Source organism: Zootoca vivipara, chromosome 8 (genome assembly GCF_965207765.1).
Source record: "Zootoca vivipara chromosome 8, rZooViv2.hap1.1, whole genome shotgun sequence".
NCBI lineage: Eukaryota > Metazoa > Chordata > Lepidosauria > Squamata > Lacertidae > Zootoca > Zootoca vivipara.
This window is the reverse complement of record NC_142591.1, coordinates 31462424-31487414: the sequence shown is the minus strand read 5'-3', so window position 1 is coordinate 31487414 and position 24991 is coordinate 31462424. Positions and strand designations below refer to the sequence as shown.

Genomic DNA, 24991 nt, shown 5'->3' with positions numbered 1-24991 from the left:
AATCTATAAATCTTACTTTCACCAATTTTAAGCTTATTTATTTTGGAGAGTATATGGCTCTAGATTTCTTCACTGTGGCTCACAAAACATGCAGCCTTGTGTTGAAACAAAACCAATCCACCAAGAGAACATTTTATTAGCTTTCTAACAAAAATCTTCCCTGTTCATGTGGAACTGTAGAGCAGGAGGAAGCACACGGTGGCCTCTGACACCAAGGGACCAAAGGCTTTTGGAAAGCTGCAGTCCCTGCCCCACCAGGAAAAAAAACTGTGGCAAGAGAAATACCATTCCATCTTCAATCACACTCCCATCTCACCTGTCCTTCCATTACTATTGGATGCCATCTTCAGTTCTCACATCTCAATTGCCAATCCTCATCTTTCCCCCTTATCTTTTCTCATGTCTAACCAGCATGGACAGGGGAATTTATAACTATACTGCCCAGCATACTCCTGACCAAAATAAAACACAAATCGTATTAAGAAGAAAATGGCAGTCTTTGGTCTGCAGCTCAGCAACCTATGGGACTCCCTAGCTGAGCTGTGGTGTTCTGTGTGGCGCTGGACAAGTAATTTCTCCTCCCCACAGTTGTCATTTATGACATGGAAACATTTACAGTTAATAATGAATCTAGAAATGCAGTTGAGATTAATATGATAAAAACAACACATACACATGTAATCATCAATAATAATCTTTGTCATCTTTGTAAATACGGATATATTCAGTCAGGTATGTTTATCCAATTTTTTTGGATGACTCCCAGAAAGCTCAAAGAAAAGCAGTCACAATCTACAGTACCAGTATAACTTGTTCTGCCAGTCTCTCTCACATATTTTTCTCAGCAAATGCAAGCCATCTGTGTACTCAAGAGTGAGTAGGAACATTTGAGAGTACATCTCAACCTTAATTATGGTTGCCAGGCACTCCTTATTTAAATAATTCCTCATTGACAACTCCACGGAGATATGTGGCCTGCATTTCCTTCCAAATATTATGGTCAGGATCTCAAGAACTGTGAAACCAGTTCTGCCAGTCCAGCAGGGCTTTTGACTTGTTTTCTCTAGCACCGTAATCTCCTTTCCCTGCCAGATGACAGCTAGCTATTGAAACTGAGGGGCGCCATTGAGGCTCCCAGCCTGTGTGTGTGCGTGCGCGCGTGCGCAAGGGGGGGGGGCAAAAACTGGGTCTTTGACCCGGGTGAAATAGTCTTGTTTCATTTACAGAAACTTAAAGAATGATGGAATGACCATACATACCAATATTATGTCTTTATATGTCTCCTCTCCCTTGTTTTCTTGATATTATGCACTTTCTTATTAATTAAAAAGTATTTTCTTTCTTTTTTATAGATAAGTTCTCTCTTCTTGTTGTTTATACTATATTTGATGGGGGGAGGGGGTTTATGTTCAGAGCCACACGAGGGAATACTATATACATGAATACAGTGATTTTTTTTTTGCTGGGGGTACGCAGGGGTATGCATACCCCTAAAGGTTTTGTGAATCTAAGTTTGGCCTCATTGAGGGGCAGTACTTCAATATGAGTAGGAAAAGGAGAGTGCCCCTAAACTTTTTTTTTAGGTGAAAAAGCACTGCATGAATACATCCCTCAGCTTGTACTATTCATTGAAACATCCAAGCTGTGTGTGCCTTGAGCGTTGGAAGTTGGCAGTTGGCGGGGGAACTGAGCGCGCAGCGCGGCCTTTCCCCAACGGTTGCCGCCTGGCGACAAGGCACGCGGGCGAGGCAGCCAGGCTCAACTGCCACCACCACTACCCCGTCGCTGCGCAGGCGCGGGGCTGAAGGCTTTCGATTCTCCCACTGGCTTGCCAACCAGCGGCCGTTTGAGGAGGGAAGAGCGGGAAGGTGAGGGACGAGGCGGCGGAGCCACCACAGCAAGGGAGGAGGAGGACAGGATGGCGGACAACGACCCTCAGAGCGCCAGGGATCTCTCTCAGTTCGTGAGTGCTGGACGCTGCCTCGCACCTGGCAGCTCCTCTCGGGGCTGCGTGGGTTTTAGCCCGAACTAGGCTGCGCCTCCCTCACGAAATGTGTTGCTGCCTGGAGAGAGGATGGGTCTCGTCGCTGCTTTGGCAATAAATGGGGCGTGGAAAATGGGGTACTCCTCCTAGCGGGCCAGGGAGAAATCCAGCCGTCGAAGATTTCACCAACTTGGAGCCGCAGGGAAGGCGGTCCATTAAGGGGGGAGGGAGAGCTTCTTGCCTCTCAGAAAAACGTAGCTGAAGGCAGAGAGGGCAGAAATACGGAAAGGCTTTTAACAGGGGACGGACGGGCGGTTATTCCTCTTAACTGAAGGTTTCACGTCCTATGTTGCCACTCTGGTACCGGTAGTTATTGCCACTTTCAACTTTACTCCAGGAAATGCCTTTACTCCAGGAAATGAGACTATATACTTCTAAGTCATATCGCAATCATAGCTGCCAAGTTTTCCCTTTTCTCGTGAGGAAGCCTATTCAGCATAAGGGAATTTCCCTTTAAAAAGGGAGAACTTGGCAGTTATGATCGCAATCCTACCAGGAGATAATAAATCTGAAGTATGCAGATAAGTGCAGGAGTCCTAAAATGATACTTTCATTTTAGTAATTAATCCTCGCCCCTGTTTCATTTTTGTACTTCACAGGTGTGTCATATAGGTTGTGCCACACAAAGAAATCTGAGCCGATTAATAATGAGTTAGTCAAATCGGTTCCCATCTGTCTGCACAAATCAGCATACAAGACCAAGCTTTTTTAAAGGGAGAAATAGTTTGTTCTCATCTTAGACTTAGATGATGTACACATGAGCTGCAGAGGGAATGACTTGTATTGCATTTCAGAACTATTAACAGTGCAATAATCTTATCATTGTAGCTTTTTAGTTGATGAGACTGCTATATTGCATTAACTAATTAATCAACAAAAGGTTGCTGGACTAATAGCCACCAACAGATTGTTTCACTGTTCATACACAGAAATTCATATTTGTTATAGGTAACAAAATCTGCAATAGGAAGTGTTCCTACTTGAATTCTATATATCTTAATCACAATTGGTAGAGTAGAGAAAATGTAACCTTTAAAGTATATAGCTGGATATGGGCATATTTTGTATTTTTAAGATGCTGACAGGTAGAGAGATTAACCTTACAATACATGGTTGTTGCACACTCTGCTTACAAGATTCTCATTTCCCAATAGCGTGTTACGTAATGGATTCATCCTTCAGCTTCATTGTTCTCTTATAATGACACTTTGATAATTACAGCTTCGATGTCAAATATAAATTCTTGTTGTACAAGCACTTATGCAATAATTTCTGCCCCCAGCCCTGAGCATATTAGAGCATTCACACGTAAACAGAAATGTTACAGAGAAAAAACATGTTGTTGAAACAGATTGGCAGAGCAATCTCATCGTGGTGGGTGGTCAGATTTAATGGTGGAAGAAGCGCTGTGTCTGAGTCCCACTGGGCTTGTCATTCAGTTTTCTTTCCCAACAATTCCAGTGTTCTTGTTTTTTGTTTCATTTGGTTTTCAGTTTTGCTCCTGTTGAGTCCCATAGGACATATTCCCTACACCAGTTCCAGGGCTGGTGTAGTTTTCTTCTAATTTGGAGGGTCTATCCAGGAAATGGGACACTTTGGATCCAATGCCTCATTCAATCTGGCCTCCCCCAGAGAATGAACCATCTCTTTGCATCAGAGCACTGGTGCTGCAGAGCTGAAACCTCTGTGGCAGGCATCCCCTAACTGCAGCCCTCCGAGATGTTTTGGCCTACAATTCCCATGATCCCTAGCTAACAGGACCAGTGGTCAGGGAAGGTGGGAATCGTAGTCCAAAACATCTGGAGGGCCGAAGTTTGGGGATGCCTGCTCTACGGCCACAACAAAGAGGTCTCCAATAATGAAATTCTCTCTCCACATTCATAGTGAGGCAGCTACAATATCCTTTGCCCTTAAGAAAGCTTCTCAGTGACAATAGGACTGTGCTCTTCCATTCAAAATCTTACTTTTCCTCTGGGTCCCTCTAGCCTTACTTTATCCAGACCTTTACTGTACTGTTGTTTTAAACCACAATTTTCCTTGGTCCCTGAGCCATGGGCATAGCCAGGATTTATTTTAGGGGGCAGACATTGCGTTGGGGGCAGAACCGAGTTATCTGTGATGCAATTGGTCAGTTAAGTATTTGAATTTATTTACTTGATTTAGGGAAGCAGCTGCTCTCCCTGGCTACACCCATGGGTCCCTCCATTCCTACTTTACTCAGACATCTGCACTTGTTTAAAGCACCCACTTTTTTCTTTCAGGATTATTTCCTTCTCACTGTACTCAACCTTTTCCCTCTTCCATTCCTTAGCTGTCTCATGTGAGAGAGATAAAGGATGTGGAGCCCTAAAATAGTCCATTGTATGAAGGTACTTTAAGCAAACCTCTGCCAATGTTCAAAATTGCTGTTCTCCTTTCAGTTTCTTCCATTCCTCCTTTATTCAATCTCCTGTTGTTTTGAGCCACTACTTTAACCCTTCTCACTCCCATGCCATGGCCACTAGTGTTATACAAACTGCCTTTTCTTTTGCTCCACTGCCCTGACTCTATGCAAATTCAGGGTTGTGATGAAGCCCATTGCACGTAGGAAGACATTCTTATTTCTTCTGAGTATACATGCACTTTAAAATATCTTCCTTTAGTCAGCTTTAATATGCAGTTAGCATTTCCTATCCCAGTGTACAAAATCCAAGCCGACTATTTTTATGCCATTTTATTACAGCAAATTGATGGACTCATTTTCCAACAGCATAAACACATTTTGCTAACAGTATCTTTATTTCCCAGGCAGAAAATCTACTACAACAGTTACAGGAAAACTTTCAAGCACTAGCAGACAAATTACTTCTAAGAAATATCCTTTTGAGTTTATTTTCGAAAATTAATATCACAAATTCTGCAAATTGATTACACTTTTGAAGCCATTTATATAACCTGCTTGATTTATAATTACCTTTTTTCCCCAAAATAACTGCTTATGATTCTAAAAGTTGGATAAAAATACATTCAAATATATTGTAATAAGAATTGCTAAAAAGAAATTGTACTAATTGCCTGGAACAGTAATCAGTGATGGGAATCCAATAAATCTTATGCAAAAACATAAGGAAGCCCAGCAGCCCGAGGCTTGGGACCCTCGTACCTACGGAACCGCCTCTCCTGGTATGCCCCACAGAGGGCCTTAAGGTCCACAAACAACAATATTCTGTAGATCCCGAGCCATAAGGTGACTAGATTGGCCTCAACTAGGGCCAGGGCCTTTTCAGTATTGGTCCCAACTTGGTGGAACGCTCTCTCACAGGAGACCAGAGCCCTGCAGGATTTGTCATCTTTCCGCAGGGCCTGCAAGACAGAGCTGTTCCGCCTGGCCTTTGGGTTGGATTCAGCCTGACCCCTGTGTTTTCCTCCCTCATGGTTTGGATTTATGGACTACTTAAAATGAGGCTGCATTTTAAATTTTAATATTGTATTTTAATCTGTATTTTAATTAATTGTTTTCTTTTATGTCTTATTGTAATTTTATTGGTGTTAGCCGCCCTGAGCCCGGTTTTGACTGGGAAGGGCGGGGTATAAATAAAATTTTATTATTACTATTATTATTATTTATTTCAGTCCACCAAGGGCCATTAAAGGGCCAGAGAGAAGCTATACCAGTCATACTGACCAATGCCTTTAAAATAAAAATCCTATGCCTACACAGAAGTAAGTTCCATTGAATTCACCGAGCATGCATATAGGATTGCAGCCTGTTTTCTCAGTCAAAACCACTCTTGACTGGCATGTCCTTCAGTTTCATGTCACTCTGAGCATTAGACAATTCCTGGTGAAAGAGCAATCTGTCTTTCCACTACATGATTACTAAAGACACAGAAAAGAAGCACAATGCTCTTTAACCTTTTTTACCAGATGAAATGGGCGAGCGCATAAATGATTTAGAGAACCATGTTACTGGACTAATGGCACAAGCTGGGATAGAAAACACCAGTGAAGAACTAACGGTAAGATTCTGGTTTTGTAAAATAATGTGGTATTGATAGTCATCTGTGAGTATAATACTTTTGAAACACCAGTTCAGACTCGTGAGTGTTCTTTTTGTTTGGGCTGCAGTAATACATTACATTGATTGACTGATTGCTTGAAGATTAATAGCCACTCTTCAATGATGGTGGTGGTGATGATGATGACCGCCCTATACCCGAAGGTTTCAGATTTATTGATAAAATCTTTTGCAAAACAAACTTTTTTCTTTCTTAAAAACACCAGCAAACAGCTCAACAGAGAAGGCTAAATCAATCACTCATTTAAAATGTTTAAAGTAATAAATACATTTTTTACAAACAAAATTTAAAGTACCTGAGTAAACTAGTACATTTCATTTAGCTCCTACATGTCAAAAATCCTGAGCATAGGACTGGGCTTCCCAGAGAAGGCTCTTCCATGTCATTACCAAATTAGCATCTCCTAACAATGGAAAGTGAGGAAAATCCCCCTCTGATATTAAAGCATGAACAGGCTAATAGAGGTAGAAGTTAACTCAAGCCAATGAGAGAAGCAGTTATTTTAAGAGTGTGAATTCAACAACTGAGTAGTACAGTGGTACCACATGTTGCGTAACCTCCAGGTTACGGCAGCGGCAAGCCCGGAAGTGTATACTTCCGTGTTTCGGCGCGCACGCAGAAGCAGCGCCTCTAGTTAGATTTTTCGGGGTGTGCACGGCACCCCGAAACAAATTAAATTCATAACCAGAAGTACTACTGTACTCAAAAGTGCTTGGGGTGTGGAAAAGAAGGTATGAATGCATAGTACCTTAATGACAATGCAAATGTAGCTGAGTTTCTGCAAGACAGATGGCACTCAACTGAGTGTAGGGAAGACACGCAGATACAGATAGTTCAGGGAAACTAAAATTAAGTAGACATAGCATGTTGCAGAAGAATGGTATACCAGATGTCTGTTTAGCTTAACTACATATTCTTTCATAAGAATATTCTGGCGCTATATTCTAGTATAAAAAATGTGTCTGCTCATTCAATAGCAATCTTTTCATTATAAATTAGAAGCATATGTAAATGTGGAATGTGATAATGAAAGTCTATTTAGAGGCCTAATTCAGGCCTGATGGTTTCATTTTCCTAATTTTAACTCAAGCCTTATGCTAATATTCATTTTGTACAGCATTGACGAGGAAGACATGAAAATGAAAAAAAACCTACTACTTGGAACTGATTAAGTATCTTTCTATACCACAGCAATGGCTATAGTGAAAGAAAATCAAGCAGAACATGTATAATCACTTGTATTCATTATTTCTCTAATGAAGGTAACATTTGCTCTTCAAAGTTTTGCATGAGTCAAAGTCATTATTCATCCGAGATCGGTGGACTACTTAAGTTTACCTGAGTGTCTAACATTGGAATCACCCCAACACTGAAACGTAGTTTACTGTAACAGTGAAGACCATGGTGATTCATATTTTTATCAGCATATGAACAGACTATGTTCATGTAAGTTCCATTGTATTTTTGCCCATGGGTTCTTATCTTTCCCTAGGGTTGCCCTACATCCGCTGTGCTAGTTTTTTTGCTCAACAACTTTAAAGGTAAAGGGACCCCTGACCATTAGGTCCAGTCGTGACCGACTCTGGGGTTGCGTGCTCATCTCGCATTATTGGCCGAGGGAGCCGGCGTACAGCTTCCAGGTCATGTGGCCAGCATGACAAAGCCACTTCTGGCAAACCAGAGCAGCACATGGAAACGCTGTTTACCTTCCCGCTGTAGCGGTTCCTATTTATCTACTTGCATTTTGACGTGCTTTCGAACTGCTAGGTTGGCAGGAGCTGGGACCAAGCAACGGGAGCTCACCCCGTCACAGGGATTCGAACCGCCGACCTTCTGATCGACAAGCCCTAGGCTCAGTGGTTTAACCCACAGCGCCACCTGGGTCTCAACAACTTTGGGCAAAGCTAAATAAAGCTCAACAACCCTACTTTTCCTTTTGGTAGATCATACAGGGATAAATGTTATGAGCACCAGATGAGAAAAGGCAATACTAAGAATAATGAAATTGAGAGAAAGTTCAGAAGTTTGCATTCCCCTAGGTTCCCTCCCCCATTGGCTGGCTAGTACCTGTATGAGTTGCATGTTTTGAACTCTGACCGCTGCATCACTGGAACCCAGACCAGCCAGAACTAAATTGATTTTAATTCTCAGGATGAATTCAAGATATTAGGTCTTAATTATGTAAGAACTGTAACCCAGAAGCACACAAGCCCATGTCAATTAATAACACCATTAATTATGTGAATTACACAAATAAACCTAGGAACCAGTGGCAGATTTATAGATACACACAGAATTAGGGCCCCCTGAGGCTGAGCGGCCCCAAATTATTAATATAATTTTTTAACTGAGAGGATACTTTTGAAACAAATAAGGAATTGCCATTGATGAATTATAGTGTTTTAAAATAAAAAAATTCCTTCAGTAGCACCTTAAAGACCAACTAAGTTTTTATTTTGGTATGAGCTTTCGTGTGCATGCACACTTCTTCAGTGTTTTAGTTTTGTTTCTACAAAATGTTGTTTGTGTGTAGAGGCCAAACAAAATATTTCTTTTTGAAGGAAATTCCTATACATCTCCTTTCAGTAAAAACTGTAGTAGGTAAAGGTAAAGGACCCCTGGACAGTTAAGACCAGTCAAACTTGACCATGGGGTGCGGCGCTCATCTTGCTTCAGGCCAAGGGAGCCAGCGTTTGTCCAGACAGCTTTCTGGGTCATGTGGCCAGCATGACTAAACCACCTGGCGCAACAGAACACCGTGACGGAAGCCAGAGCGCATGCAAATGCCGTTTAGTTTCCTGTCACAGCGGTACCTATTTACTTCCACTGGTATGCTTTCGAGCTGCTAGTTTGGCAGAAGCTGGGACAGAGCAATGGGAGCTCACCCCATCACACGGATTCTAACTGCTGACCTAACTGCTGAAGAGTCTCAGTGGTTTAGACCACAGCACCACCCTTTACCTTTTTAAAAAGATAGCATAATTATGCTAAGAGGGGAGTAAATAAAAGGGCGGGAGGAAAGTTGCCTTTTTTCTTCAAAGACATCCTGGGACATGTATCTCTTTTTGGCCAGCAATGGGTACTGTGTGCCTTCCAACTGTTTTTGAAAAATCTATACTGGAACTGCTCTAGGCTCTGGAAGTGGAACACATAAAACACTGACTGGATTCCCTTATTACAATGATTACTTAATATTACAGTGATTAAGATCAGTTGGTGCTATGCATGTTTTCTGGTATCCATGACACTTTAGATTCCCAAATTCTAAAGGTGGGCCTTAAACAATTGCTTGAATCCAAAATTCCTGCTCTGTAAAGCACTTTCTACTTGCTTACACAAGAGGGATAATTCATTCCTATCCCTCCTATCTACAGACCTCCATATCCCCTGACCACCAACCCAAGCCACCTGGTGATAGAACAGTATTTGGATCCAAGCAAATTACAAAAATGTGCCTTGTGGGACATATACAGTGGTATCTTGGTTCTCAAACTTAGTCTGTTCTGGGAGTCTGTCCGACTCCCAAAACGGTTCAAAAACCAAGGCGTGGCTCCCAATTAGCTGCAGGAGCTTCCTGCACTCAATCGGAAGCTGTGTCAATGTTCGGCTTCCAAAAAAAGTTCACAAACCGGAACACTTACTTGCGGTGTTCGGTAGCCAAACCGTTCAAGTACCAAGGTACCACTGTACTGTATTTTTATATTGTGATGAAATATGGTTTATGTTGTCTAGAGGCATTTGTTATGTTTCAACTGGACATAGCTCAATCTGTTCCTATAGAAAACAATAGTTTTATAAGGATAATATTCTGAAAAATGGAAGATTCAAAACACTTTATTTGTAAAAGTCATACTTTATTTCTAAAATCAAATAAGATTTTTTTGCATAAAAAATAAGAACATATTTACATAAATTCAAAAATATATTCACAATGGAGACGAAAGCAGGAAAGAATACTTTATACAAAGTTTGAGTTTACGAAACTCCAGAAGTAGACTTGTAGTAAAATGATCAAATGATCAATATCTGTACTTGGTTGAGTAGTCCTTGGGTGATACAACAAGACCTCTACCTTTACGTGCTCCTCTATAAACTGTTTCTATGATGTCAATCATCTCTTGTTTGTCCTCCATTGCCCAGTTAATTTTGTTGTTGTTACCAGTGCCTAAATCAATCATTATGTGTTTGTTTCTTTAAGAAAGAAAAGAAAAATGGGGAAGGAAATTATTAATATATTATAGTTACATAGTATTTCATTTAAACCTCATGTTCTGCAATATATACTCCTCCCTCCCTAACTATCTCCATCCTACATTTGGGCAAGATGGAGTGATTTACTTTGATGTATATTTCCTTTATACTAAAACTAGATTAGATTAATGGGGTTGTATCCAGTGCTGTACCAGTGGTATTCAACAGAAATTTGTAGTACATTACGGACATCAATAAAGTTACTCTATTCTGCAGCTTATTTAGTTGCACTACATGACACAAATAAACAGATCCGGTCAAAAATTACAAAAAGTCTGGAAAAAGTCAGCTGAAAATACACAAGTTATAATATACCTGAAGAAAAACATGACTGTACAGGGATCGTACAGTTCGTACATCTTGTTGAAGTCTGGCACTTCGGTGATATCCACAAGATAAATAACAGCAAAATTTTTCACCTGTGGGAGAGAAATGTATGTTCTAAAACATTAATTGTAAGCAGAATAGCTTCACAATAGTGAAAGGTTTACAGAGAAACATGCTCACTGGGATTTGCTTCCCAAAGGATACAAGTGTTTCCCATTTTGTTTCAAAACGAAAGACACATAACATGAACTGAAAAACAGAATGTGGTTTTATATTTTAGATATGTTCAGGTCTGATCCATTTGCACTATACCCAATAGCAGCCGGAATTCAATGTTTGTTCTTCTGCAAGCTTTAGAAAATCTCAAGGTGTTATAGTTGTTCAGTATTAATTTGCACATAATCTTCATTAGTTTACAGCTCCCACCCAATGCAATAGGTCATACTGATACAGTGGCAGTGATGATTGAAACAGCTTGATTTTAAAAAATACACTGTTCTGCAATTGCCAATGAGTTTAACACTTCAGACTTACTTTACTAGCAAATATGAGATTTGGGAAGGAGGAAAGACAAGAAGGTCAGGGATCTCCAGTGTGGTGTCTGTGGGCCACAGTGTACCCACCAGTATCTCCTATGAGACCTACAAAAAGTCTCAGTAAATATCCCTTCTAAAAATTCACAATACATAACTGGGCTTCTGAGCCTCACAGGGGGGGCGGGGGACAGAAAGAATGTAGTTGGTAAAGTGAGCCGTGGACCCAAAAAGGTTGAAAACCTCTGCAGCACACTAACATACACATAAACCTGTAAGAACCTATGCATAAGTACTGTATCTATTTTTTAATACAGTGAAATTTCTTAAGGCACTTACAAGACTTATTGAGAATTCTGAAAATTTAAAAATATTTGACCCTTGTGTTAGTATTAAAACCCTAAAACATGACAAACTCTCAATGCTCAAAGACCAGGAAATAAAAAGTCTCATTATGCCAAGGAGTTCATTTTTGATTTTGAATGCTAGAGACAGAGAGACCCCATTCCGCTTACAAAACAGTAATTTCCAGAATGGTTTTACAATCAATCCATCTCCCGGGGAACTATGGGAATTTTAGCTTTGTGAGGGAATAGGGGTCTCCTAGCAGCTCTCAGCTCCTTTGACAAACTAGTTCTAAGAGTCCTTTGGCTGTTTAAAATGGTATGACACCGCTTTAAATGTTTATAGTGATGATGGGGTCAGATATGCAATTTATAAGAACAGAAGTAGACAAATATTCTTAAAAGCCTTTTTCTTTAGCGGCACATATTGGCAAACTTTTTGTTTTGCTGGACCTGACAGGAAGTCACTGTTGTCCAAAACACGCATGTTACCATTTACACCCCAGAACTGCATGGTTATATTGGAAATTATGCATAGTGTATCAGAGAAGGAGCACAAATAGTGGAGGAACAAGCTGCACTTACTGGAAATTCTATCTAAGAAAGTGACCAGCATGGAAACTGGAAACTTTAGTGCTCACTGTCAACTAAATTTTCTCCCAATGCAGAATATAACTGTAACATAATAGGTTTGCATGATTGTTCTAGTGTAAATATGCAGTACAACTGATTACTCACTCTTTGTACAGCAGTGATATCCGAACAGGACTTGTTAGCAAGAAGATGAGGAAGGATGACCTTTTTTAATCTGCTTATTTCTGCAGAGGGAGATGTTTAAATACAAAGTTACATTGCTCTTTTCCCCCACATTAAAATTTAAGTGCCGATATGCTTGCCAACTTACTAGTTTTCCAACTACTACTACCTATAAAAGTATTCCAAAGAATATTATGTCCTTTTCCTTGTCATTTCCTTGACAATGTTTCTCCCACCTATTAATATTTCTAGCTATATTTTCCTTTAAAATGTCAAAATACTCAATGGTTGTCTCAATTTTGGTACATGAACTTATTATATTTGCCCTGATGTTTAAAGTCAATTTGCCTTTTATTGTTCAGAAGCAGCAATACAAGCAGTTGGATTGCCTTTAGAATTGTTTTCATAACAGTTTGAATGAAACCATTCTATGCTGTTATTAATAGCATATGTATGAATTTTATTATTTTTGTTTTCATGAAAACTTCTGCAATGCAATTTTATATAAGATTAGATCCAAAGGTGCCCTTCAAGTGACAGAAAGAGTCCCATTTTATTTCAGCCCCCATAACTTCTGCAACTACCTTTAGCATATTTGCTGCTTTAAAATATACACCAAACCTCCCTCATCTACCACCCATGCAAGTAAATTCTTTACAATGATACAGAACACTGTTTTTCAAACTATGTTCCAATAATGCAGGGGTTCCTGGAAGCTTATCAGGGGCTTGAAGGCATTCTTAATATCAGCACCCAAACTGTGGAATGTCCTTCTTTCCCAGATCCAACTGGTGGTGAAACTGATAGATTTTCAGCATCAGTTAAAAACATACCTATTCGCCCAGGTTTTTTTGCTAAACTGGTATACTGTTGTGTAGCCTACTCTCAGTGACTTATCAATCTGTTGTGATTAAGAATTTTTAGCATTTTATTTGTTTTATGAAAATGATTTGATTGCGAGTGATGTATTTATTTTGTATATTGTAAACCATTCTGGGATCATTTTTAATGATAAACAGGTTAGATAAATATTCAGATCAGCATTAGGTCTACCCTAAACTGTGGTTTGCAAATCCCTATCAATCTTCCTCTCTGATACAAAGCTGTGGGAAAATTAGGGTTCCATTCTAGGATATAATTTCAATTAAGATGATGCAATAATAAGATCTGAAAGGCTTATCCAGGCCTTTACATGAGGTAGTTATACCCCTAGAACTTTCTTCAATAATGCAGGAGTGCTGCAGCAGATAGGTAAAAAGCAAGCTTCCTCAACCTTGGCCCTCATGTTTTTGGCCTACAACTCCCATGATCCCTAGCTAGCAGGACCGGTGGTCAGGGATGATGAGAATTGTAGTCTCAAAACATCTGGAGGGCCGAGGTTGAGGATGCCTCGTAAAGAGTTTTTCAGTAGAAAGGCTGATTTGAAAATAATTACTCTACAGTAATTAACAGTTAACAATAAAATTAAAGGACCACAGCTGCATAAAGCAATCAAACAAATGGCAATATAACATTGAAGAAATACAAGAATTTTGCCTTGTGCTGCCTCCTAATTCAGTTTCATTCATTGCAACCACAAAGACTACAAGTTTAGAAAAGCCAGTAACTTTTGTATTCTAACAAGAACCAAGATAATTCCTTATTATAGCATAATATAAACTTTTCTTTGCTCCCCTCCCACAAAATTGTGCTCCAGGGGGTTGGAAGACCCTCAGGCAGATTTCAGGAGTGCTACAGAGGGCAGAGGGGAAGTCTTGTGGTATAAGAGGGAGCTTACTCACATGACTCTGGATGCGTGCAACCTTTACTGAAAAAAGTATTTTACATAAAAACCATGCATTTCAGTTGTTCCTTCTTAGATAAAGTATAAACAAAATAATTGGCATGTTTTCTCATAAGCTTATGTACTTGGTTTAATATATAAATTTGGATTAAACAGATATAATACAATATTAATAAAAATGAAATACCTTCTCAGCAATACTATATAAAACTTCGTCCATTTTCATACATGTTGGATCCCAGTCATGCCCAAAACGAATGACCACCACACGGTCTTCTTCTGAAAGAATGGCCTGGTCTACTTGCCAGCCATTGTGTAAATGTGGAAGCATATACGACATTTTCAAAATATGTGAAAGACCTGTAGGAGAAAACAGAACAAGACAAGAATTTACAGTTCAGGTTCACTATGCTCAATGTTACAACAACAAAAAAAGGTTTGATTCAAGACAAAACAATTTGTTAGATTTTGACTGGTAAACTCTTGAAGTGAATTCTTGTGTAAGGCAAGCAAATTGTTATATAATCAGTTTACCCCATTAGTCCAGCCAGGTTAAGCTACCACAGCAGACTGCATAGTCAATGGTGTGACATAATTAGGGATGTGTTGATGGGGGAGGTCAATTCTTCTGGTCCATGACAGTTGGTAATAAGTTCAGATTGTTCTCTCCAAAAGGAAGGAACAGAAGAACTTAGAGGTGACTTTGGGGTCTGGCTGGGGTCAGCAAAGAGAAAACAAGGGCATGATTAAAGGTTAATGTTAAAGGTTCTAATCAGGCAAGTCCAACAGGTCAAATGCAATCTACTGGTTGATCACGGGGTGTTCCAGGTCAATCCTGATCCCCAGGTCAATCCTTGGACCCCTAGCTATCTCTATTCAAAAAAAAAAAAAAAAAGCTCAACAACTCTGGTGCATCCTCCCATGGCTAGATCACTGTCAGTTTTTTATACTGTGAGTTGATCACAGTCTCTTGGGAGTTGGACATGCCTGCTCTAAATGACCTGGAACCAAAAAGATAGACAGGACCAATACAATATGATACACCCCAAATATCAATATCATTTTTAAGAGGCCCTTAAACTGAAGGATAAACCTTCAATTATCCTGGGATAAGGGCATTTTCGTGATTTGTGCCCTGGATCTGTAACACCTTCCCCTGACATCGAGCCTGATCTATCTAGGTGAAGTGTCTATCATATGCCCATGCCTTTTGAAACCATTTTATCTTACATCCTCTTAGTTAAGTCCTCTTCCCTCACGTTCCAGCTGCTTTCCTGCGTGTTCAGGGTTTTTTTTATACAGTGTATAAATAGGGTAGCGTCATCTTGACCAGGGCTATGGCACGGGCTGTGAGACAGAGTGGGGTAAGGAAACCCGAGACCAGTTTAAGGTTCCGTGGGATCCTGCAAACCCCAAGGGATGGGGAGCTTGCGGCCCTCCTAACGCCGCTGAACTCCTCAGTCTCCCGACCGTTCACCCGCCCGCGGACTCCAGCCCGCTAGATAACAGCCACTCACCGAACGCAAAGGAATAACGGCTGTAACGGCTCCCCACAGTCGCCTTGAAGGACACGTGCGCACTCGCAACGACCGGCGGCCGCCGAACTTAGAGGCCAAGCGGGGTAGGGGGTAAGCGCCGCCTAATGCAGCGCTACGCTTAGCCCCGCGAGGGCAAATGAAGCCGTTTGCCCGCCTTTTATTTCGCCACTTCCGGAGAGCTTCATTTCACGACGGAAGTGGAATGGCTGTTCTTTCATCGACGCCTGAGCGATGGGGACGAGTCCATTGCAAAAAGAAAGAGAGGTAAGGGGGGAACCGATCTGGTAAAACGGGTACTTGGTGCGTAGAAGAGAGTGGTTCTGACAACTATGAAGCCCACGTAGGTGGCTGCCATAGACTATGGGATGACGTCAACCGTTTGGGAAAGGTTGTCCGCCGAAAGCTTGTATAGAGGAATTCTTCGTTTTGATGGTTTCTTCCAACCCGTAAGTAAAAGCAAATCGAGAGCTAGGATTGATTGCTCGCGTCTGGCCGCAGTTCTTGCCATTGCCCCCTCCGGCGGGCAGAGACTTGCAAATTAAGCCTCTTGCCAGCTTCAAACCACGTGGTCCCTTTGAAGTGTATTTATCCTAGAGAGCCTTAATACATATTGTTTTTACATAGATATGCATTTACATATTTTAGCACCATGTGTAAACTATGAAAACATGGGCTGATAATGGCTTGTCCCTGTCATATTCTTGCACTGTAGACAGGGCAAAATAAACATAGCTACCACATATGTACCACATAACATAGCAACCACAAAAAACCCTGATTTTGGGAAAGATTGAGGGCACAAGGAGAAGGGGACGACAGAGGACGAGATGGTTGGACAGTGTTCTCGAAGCCACCAACATGAGTCTGACCAAACTGCGGGAGATAGTGGAAGACAGGAGTGCCTGGCGTGCTCTGGTCCATGGGGTCACGAAGAGTCGGACACGACTGAACGACTAAACAACCACCACCACCACCACCACCACATATGTGTTTTATCCAGGTTTGCTACTGTAATGAATATTTCCTTGGCTCCTAACTGATAATACATTGAGCATTTATTTTTAATTGAGAATTAAATGCTGTTAATAAATATCTGGAAACCCAAGTATAAGACTGGGATACATCCTTGTTAGCAATGTGTACGTACGGTACTAAGGAACAGATGTGCTGTGTGCATAGCTCACATTCAGGCAGAGCCAGGCCAGCTAAGGGGCCTTAAAAGCACACAGTTAAAGAACTGGCTGTACTCGGTGCTATACACACTGTGTACTGTAGGAATCAAGAAATACGCAGACATTGTTTAATCCACCTCCCCAACCAAAACTGGTAAGTTAGTTACAGCAGAAGGTGTTGTTAATCTTGGTGTAATCTTTGTTAAAAGTTTTAAACATAATTATTTTGAGTGATTTATTTTGCTGACTCCACAAAGGTTTTTTAGAATATAATTGTACTGTTACTTCCTTTTTATTTAGAAATGTCTACTTTAGTATCTGCTAAACTTTCACAACACTAGCTTAGATTTAAATTGTTGTTTCTTGGACAGGTGTTCCCAAAACACTGTGTTTTATGTAGGATTATGCTCAGAGTTAAAGCCTTCTGCTTGGCACAGTCTGTTCGCCTGCCTGCCGCCTGGGTGAAAGTCTCCAGCAAGCATTGGTCTCACTGGGCAAAGACAAACACTACCAGTGTGCAAAGCTACAGAACTGAGCAAAACAGCACTGGGGGAGCAGCTTATCAGGCCAAGGTTAGTACCAGGAGGAAGCAAATTGCCTTGTAGAAATATTCCTGTTTAGGATTAAAGTGCTTATTGTGATTATCTATGCTAATCACATAATATATACTGTAAATATAAAGCCATGTGTCTATATTGCATGTCAAGGCAATGAGTGAAGGAATTACTATTCTTATCTCTAGCTTGCTGAAAAACAGAGATTTTATTCCTTAGCAGGAATCAGCTGAGGGTACTTGTACTAGTAGCCCCTGGACCAAATTATAGCCACCTATATTTAATTGCATCCTGGGAATGGAATGGGGTTGCTGCCAATCAAAGTGACTCTTTGGCAAAACTCACTGCTGACAAAATATGTGGAAAGACAGATGTAAACTATTCCAGTGCTGCAAGACAGGTGTTCCGCCACCTCTCAGGTGTGCTCCATTGCCATTCAAAGAGAACGAGGGAAGTGTTCATGGTGAGTTATGGCACCTCTTTTTCTAGAAAAATAGCGCTGCCCACAGCCTTCCATTTTGAACACACTGCCTCACACACCACAACTGATAATTATATGGAAGGGTCCGCCGTGTTACATGATGCCTTTTCACTTAAATGTATTGCTCATATTAGACAGAAGTCCAGTAAGCATATCATAGAAGGCAGTAACTAATGGAGTCCCTCTTTTGTGGGTTGAAGCATACATATAAGGCAGAATTTGGGTGTGATGTGTATGTTTTAGTGGGGTGAGAGTTGTATATTGTGACCCAAGATGTGCCTTGCCGAGAGGGAGGCTGAAGATGGAAGGGTTCATTGATTCTTTAAGAAGTTTTTAAAATGTGCTGCTATGTTTTGAGGGCTTAAGGATTTTATTGTTTTATGTTAGATTATATTACATTGTTTTGAAGTTTTTCATATTCATTGTTTCTTGTATATACATATTGTATTTGTTATTTTCAAGACCACAAGGTTAGTGCCTTAATATTTAAGCAATATTTAAATACTGTATAGGAAACAATAATTTACTAGGGTTTTTCCCCTGATAAATCATCCAAAGTAGTGTATGCTGTCCTTCTTTTAGGATGAACAAAATGAGTTGATGTTGGTGTTTCTATTAAAAGATAAGCAGCTAAATCTTGTGAAGTTTTTTGTCCTGTAACCACTTCTATGACAGGCTGCAGCTCAGTTTTTGTACAGAAGCTGACACAATTGGAATCAAAACTGAAAAAAGGCTAATTTGATCAGCATGAAGCATTCTCAGACATTTTTAGAGAGGATCCCACTCCACTCCAGCAACGAAGCATTTTCCCTGCATCTTACATGATGAATACAGCTTTATCATTACATTGTAGTATCTTATTGCCACAATTGGGCAAGAAAATTCGCATGTAGAAAGTCATCTGTTGCAATTAAATCCTGTTGTAAATTAATTCCTCCTGGGCATATTCTTTTTCTTATGTACCAGTATTTTTGTATAAAATCTTTATAAATATCTAAACACCACAAAATGCCATAGTAGTGTACAACAACATTAAAAAACAGGAAATAGAAAGAAATAAAGCGGATCTCTAAAGAGAAATCCGATACTGCCTGTGAGTCAGCTCATCCTTCTGGGAACGCTTTTAGAAATAGATGTTTTAAGCACCCAACAAAATGTAATTATTGTCAGAGACTGTCTAACTGTTAATATAGAATAATGCAGAATACTGAGACTCCACTTTACATCCTTGGATATTTTCCAGTGGCTTTATGAAAGCCTAGTTTTCTGTTTAACATTTCTCGTCATCCCCTTTTCTTCAGGGTATGGGAGAAAAAGAACTGCCAGGCGTTTTGATCTGTGAAATAGGAGGTGCATTTGGTGTACTGGAGAGCCATGTGGAATTCCTTAAGAAACACTTCAAGCTCATCACCCTGAGAGAGTTTCACAGAAACAAGGATGAACTTCGTGAAAAGATCAAGTCCATTTTTGTATTTGAGTGCAGACCTCTCATTGACCGGGAACTTCTTGAAAGCTTGCCCAGCCTAAAGGTGGTAGCAAACTCAGGGGTGGGAGTGAATCATTTGGACTTGAAACTGATTTCGAGCTTTGGAGTAAAAGTCACCAACACCCCACATGCTGTTTCTGACTCCACAGCAGACATAGGCATGGCCTTAATGCTGGCATCTGCAAGAAGACTAGTGGAAGGTAAAGTCATTTTCTCTTGCAGTTTATGTAAGTTGTTGTGCAGATTTTGAGTTCACCACTCCCAATATCAATCAGTCCTTGGATCAGCTGATCAATAGTTACATGATAATGCCCATGATATACTGATAAATAATAATACAGGTATTTGCTCCCTTTTCTAGCTATTCAGGTACCAAGTACCAGTAGAAATTACCCTTTAAACTGAAAATTATGGAGTACAGTACTCCAATTTTTGGCTTGCTTCTAGTTTGTAACTGAAATTGAGTCAGCCAATACCCATTTAGCTCAACATTTTAAACCTTGATGTGTTGAAGCTCTTCAAACTCTTGAACAGATGTTTTCTCTAATCTTTCCATATGAAATTCCTTAACTAGATTTAACGGTGATGGATTCTGCTACCTTATTCCCTAAATTTATTTTCCCACCTATATTTTTATGTGCTGCTTACTGTACAAATTCTAAGTAGAAATACCGGTATGCCTTACAGGGACTCCCATTTAGAGCTGTCTTCTGATTTTCAATAACTATTGTAAATAGTGCAGGCATGTTTTCTCATTTCTGAATTAAAGCTGTTGTAAGTACTAACACTATTGTTTCTCATTCGCTGCTGTGTGGCTTCTGCTTTTGTTTCTTAGGCTGTCATATTGCAACATCTCCAGATACCACACATTTTGCGGTTGACTGGCTGGGAGTAGAAGTTACCCGGGCCACTCTTGGTATCATTGGGATGGGCAGCATTGGGTATAAAGTAGCCAAGAGAGCAAAAGCTTTTGACATGAACATCCTTTATCACAACAGGAACCGTAGGTATATCTTTGATGAAGGTGTTGTACAGTGCAGCGCAGCCCGTGCAAAATTAGCATGGGAGTAAGTCTCATGGATCTCAGTGGGGCTTACTCCTGAGTAGATATCTACAAGACCTCAGCCTTAGTTATTTAACTTGCAATGTATTGGTAATCTAGGCTTCAAAGTCTGTTGGAAGCAGTTGCTCGAAACTACCAATCTCTGCACCATGTTACAGTGTCAGTCTGTGTGTAGTCATGGAGGCTAAGGGGCTGAGAGAGACAAAAAAACAATTCCTCCATCAGTTGAGACTATTTTCATCTCTACCATTAAAGTGGAAAAGTCATTGTATGGTAGGGTTGCCATATTTCAAGAGGTAAAAGTCTGGACACAAAAAGTTGTTGGGCTTCCTTAGGGCAATCGCTCAATAGTGCCTCCGCCACTGCTGAGCCTGAACTAGAGCCACCACCCCCACAAAAGAACCCCCACAAAAAATGCAGGACATTTGCTTTAAAATGTAAAATCACACACACCCGATGGGCATGTAGGATCCCAAAAGACGACATGTCCGGGAATTCCTGGACGCATGGCAAACCTACATGTATGATGATTTTTCTTGCTAATATTTGAATACTGAAGTGGAAAGCAAGTGATTTTTAAAGACATGGTGATTTTCAGACTTAGAATATGGTAAAACGACCACACACACACCCCTGCCTGTTCAGAATTAATATATAAATAAGGATTTATTAGATTTTTGTCTTGAATCTCTTTTTGCAGCATGCACAGTGCGACACATACAAAATAAGGGTAATTTTGCTTATCTCCAGTATTGGCAATCAACACCTAAAGCAATCAACACAAGAAGGTGCACTAGAGGACTAGAAGATCTTTTCAAAGGATAGTAAACATTTTTTTTAAAAAAAATCACTGCTAACCAGAAACACATGCAGGCTCCCGTGTTCCTCAAATTTTCAGATTCCCATGATCAGCCAGCATCCTTTAGCAATGCCTTTTGGCTGCCTTGAAAGGCAAGCGTGTAGCACCATGCAAGGAGCAACACTGATGTTCACATGGATGCTGCATTGAATAGGGAGGGATGCAGTGGACTTTAAATGCTGCCCTAGTAGCTCCAGGGACTAGAGTTACTAGTATAAGTGACAATGGTCACATTTATTTCCTTCCTTCCAGGAAAGAGGAGGAAGAACAGGCAGTTGGTGCCACTTACTGCAGAAACATAGAAGACTTGCTCCGACGGTCTGACTTTGTGATGTTGGTTGTGAATCTGACACCTGAGACGCACAAGCTCATTGGGAAAAGAGAGCTGCAGCTGATGAAACCCACAGCTACTCTCATCAACATCTGCAGAGGTAGGGGATGTGTGACTACCTAAATGTAAACTTCAGCTATATACATTTTTTCAAATAACTATTTTTGCATATATTCCATCCTTTTCTTTGTATTTTTGTTTGTGAAAGGTTATACATTTCACCAGCACTAATAAAGGGTGAGGCCGACAATCAATTTTCAGTGTCAGGAATCAATATGGGTTATTTTGAAACCAGTAGTATGGGGGCGGGGATCAGGAGTATGGTATTCAATAAAAAGAAAGGGAAAATTCAGCGATGAAGCAACATATTTTGGGTACATTGGATTTGGCACAGCTACGGGTTTCATTACACCCTAATCCAGATGTAGAAGGATGGAAGGCCAACATCACATGAAGTGGCTTTATTGGTGAACTTTAACAGGTTTGCTGCAAAGGAAATGGATGAAGGACTGGATTTCATTTTTCCTATTTTGGGTCAATCAAAATGTGTTTGGAGAGATAATGTGGAGAGACCCTTAGCTCCTTAAAATGTGTTCTTTGGCTGCAATCCTAAGAACACTTACCTAGGCATTTACTCCACTGGACACAATGTTGTGCTTTTCAAGTGAACAATGCACAGAAACGAGCTCTCAGTCCTTATCATGAGCTACTTTATGACTTTCTTGTTGTGATTATTGACATCAAAGTTCTGTCCGTATCAGGTGCAGTAGTTGATCAAGATGCCTTGGTAGAAGCGCTCAAAAATGGAGTTATTAAGGCTGCAGCTTTAGATGTGACTCACCCTGAACCACTGCCAAGGTAAAATATCACAAAAAAACCCCCACCTTTATTGTTGTTGTTTTAGTTCTGACATGGAATAATTATTATTCATTGGTCCAAAACTTCAACATTAAGGCATAGATGATCATGGTTTGCCTCTGTTGCCTCCTCTGCTGCTGCCTCTTTTCCCTGTGTCCCGTTCCTGAGCCAGCATGACCTACTGTCATATTACAATGTTGATAATATGTGCTATGAGGGACATACATTGTCACCAATTTTCTTTTTGGGGGTTTTTAAAATCCATTTTAATCAGACTTCTTAATGCTTGATGTGTTCAGAAATCTGTGTGTATGGATAGTCATAAATATGCCTTCTGTAAGTCATTTTGCCATTTCTTCTGACTGACCAGAGTCTCAGAGTATTTGGATTTAAACAAACTGAAGTAACACAAGAAATCATGATGGTAGAGGTATTAAATATAACCCAACAACACAATAGCACTTGCATTCAGGGCTGAGATAGCAACCTGTCCCTTGTCCCGAGGTCTCAAATCCTTTTCCTTTGCCCTCTAACTCTTTGAAACAAAACAACCTTCAGATTGTATAGTAGGTGGCAAAATTTGTTTTGCTGCTGTAATTCATTTTCACTCAAACCTGTACCGTGCATTTGAGATGCAAAAATAGAGCAGAATTGTAAGGGGGAGTTCTTGTTCTAAGCCTCGAATATAGACTGCATCGTTCTAAGCTTTCTGTCTAACAGTACTGCCATACAAACAAGTTTATAGGCGATGAGAAGTTTGATTCAGAGCACCAGTCACTCAAAAGCAGATCTTCATAGGGCTAACTCCCTATAATGGTTTAGTAGATCATATCACACTTAATGATTGTGACCCACACAATGTATAGAAGACAGCTCAGTGGAAGCTAACACTATTTTCCCCCATTTTGAGTCTTTTTCAGTGCAGTCATATAGCAATATAGTTCCTTTGATCTGCCTGTGCCAGATGACTTCTGATTTTTCTGTTATGGCTTTCTTGCAGGGATCACCCATTATTGCAACTGAAGAATGTTATTATAACTCCTCACATTGGAACTGCAACTGTGCAAGCCCTGCTTATGATGACAGAAGAAGCAGTGGAAAATATACAGGCTGTTCTCAATGACCTCCCCATTCCTAGTGAAGTGATCACCCAATAGTTTGATGGAGAACATTAATAATCAATGGCTGGTCAGCAAAAGGACATTAACTGCTAAGTAACAATGGTGTATGAGAATCAAAACTCATCCTACGTAGTTTTCATTTATGGCCTCCTATTTTCTGTAATTATATTCTTAAGTAAAAGAACTAATAAATGTTGCTCCAAGGCTTTTGAGCGCAACAGCTGGCTTTCTGATTCTTCCAGCCCAAAACAGATATGCACGTTTGTATGATAGCAAATACATTATGTAGTAAGGCTATGTAAATATTAGCCACTTGAAATGCAGCCAAGTTGTTTTTTCCCACTGCATTTCAAGTTGTTTACTTACATTGCTGCACACAGCACAGAAGGAGAAGGATGTATTTACCTGATAAAGGTAAAAGGTAAAGGGACCCCTGACCATTAGGTCCAGTCGTGACCGACTCTGGGGTTGCGCGCTCATCTCGCATTATTGGCCGAGGGAGCCGGCGTATAGCTTCCAGGTCATGTAGCCAGCATGACAAAGCCGCTTCTGGCAAACCAGAGCAGCACATGGAAACGCCGTTTACCTTCCCGCTGTAGCGGTTCCTATTTATCTACTTGCATTTTTACGTGCTTTCGAACTGCTAGGTTGGCAGGAGCTGGGACCAAGCAACGGGAGCTCACCCCGTCACAGGGATTCGAACTGCCGACCTTCTGATCAGCAAGCCCTAGGCTCAGTGGTTTAACCACAGCGCCACCTGGGTCCCATTTACCTGATACACATTACAATACCTGATTTGTTTCCCCATACCTCCAACCCCGCTCTCCCCACAGAGTTCCAATGAAGCAGTTGTCTGCACATGCACAATGGCTGTCTGTGCAGATCTCGGCTTCACCACAGCCTGCATTTTCCAATCAAATGGGACACTGGTTTGAGGGAAAGCACTAGGATTCCTCAAGTAGCTTTAGGATAGTGTTGCAAACATCTCTATCGCTAAGCAGCGAGAGATTTCACAGGTGCCATTGGCTTACCCAATGGAGACTGGTTTCTTTAGGATATAAGGTTTTAGTTACACATATATACAACCTGAGCATAGGATGGAGGGACTCACACTCCAGCACATCTTGCTTCCCCATTAGGAAGAGTATCCACACCCAGTTGTCTCTATGACAACATGACAAACTTCCATCATGCAGAAGGAGGGTGCTTAAGAGGGCCAGCTAGGTCATCAGCTCAACGAAGAAACTGGTTTGAACAATCCAGCAGTTCCTTCTACTACATGCCCCATCTTATAGATACAAAACTACCAGCTTGGTGGAGACCCAAAGGCGTAATCCAAACCAACATCCCAATCCTACAAAAATAGATATGAATTGTGACTAATGTCATGGGTACCCTATTCCAAACACCAATGGTGGGAGCATCCTGGAGC

At 40.7% G+C, this 24991-nt stretch overlaps 3 protein-coding genes across 9 annotated transcripts; 2 read left to right on the top strand and 1 right to left on the bottom strand.

The window, feature by feature from the left end:
- Nucleotides 1–1799: 1799 nt before the first annotated feature.
- HSBP1L1 (heat shock factor binding protein 1 like 1) lies at nt 1800–7383 on the top strand. 2 transcript variants are annotated; one of them, XM_088676262.1, is made up of 4 exons: nt 1800–2011; nt 4832–4898; nt 5948–6042; nt 7220–7383. In XM_088676262.1, exons 1-4 carry the CDS (start codon nt 1919–1921, stop codon nt 7223–7225), a joined length of 261 nt encoding a protein of 86 aa, XP_088532388.1. In that variant the 5' UTR covers nt 1800–1918; the 3' UTR covers nt 7226–7383. The 2 variants fall into 2 exon arrangements, with proteins under 2 accessions (XP_088532388.1, XP_088532389.1); XM_088676263.1 differs by having other exon boundaries at nt 1806–1963.
- A 2552-nt stretch (nt 7384–9935) lies between these two features.
- TXNL4A (thioredoxin like 4A) lies at nt 9936–15753 on the bottom strand. 2 transcript variants are annotated; one of them, XM_035125799.3, is made up of 4 exons: nt 15614–15753; nt 14284–14456; nt 10669–10772; nt 9936–10293 (listed from the first exon to the last, which is right to left on the bottom strand). In XM_035125799.3, exons 2-4 carry the CDS (start codon nt 14434–14436, stop codon nt 10122–10124), a joined length of 429 nt encoding a protein of 142 aa, XP_034981690.1. In that variant the 5' UTR covers nt 14437–14456; nt 15614–15753; the 3' UTR covers nt 9936–10121. The 2 variants fall into 2 exon arrangements, with proteins under 2 accessions (XP_034981690.1, XP_034981691.1); XM_035125800.3 differs by lacking the exons at nt 14284–14456; nt 15614–15753 and adding an exon at nt 12296–12369.
- Nucleotides 15754–15760: 7 nt separating this feature from the next.
- Nucleotides 15761–23777, top strand: LOC118090275 (uncharacterized). 5 transcript variants are annotated; one of them, XM_035125796.3, is made up of 7 exons: nt 15761–15898; nt 17178–17378; nt 19143–19527; nt 20163–20334; nt 21502–21680; nt 22342–22438; nt 23439–23777. In XM_035125796.3, the coding sequence occupies exons 1-7, from the start codon at nt 15866–15868 to the stop codon at nt 23593–23595; spliced, it is 1224 nt and encodes a 407-aa protein (XP_034981687.1). In that variant the 5' UTR covers nt 15761–15865; the 3' UTR covers nt 23596–23777. The 5 variants fall into 5 exon arrangements, with proteins under 5 accessions (XP_034981687.1, XP_060133919.1, XP_088532386.1 ...); XM_060277936.2 differs by having other exon boundaries at nt 15808–16634; XM_088676260.1 differs by lacking the exon at nt 15761–15898 and adding an exon at nt 16892–16960 and having other exon boundaries at nt 17207–17378.
- The last annotated feature ends 1214 nt before the right edge of the window (nt 23778–24991 follow it).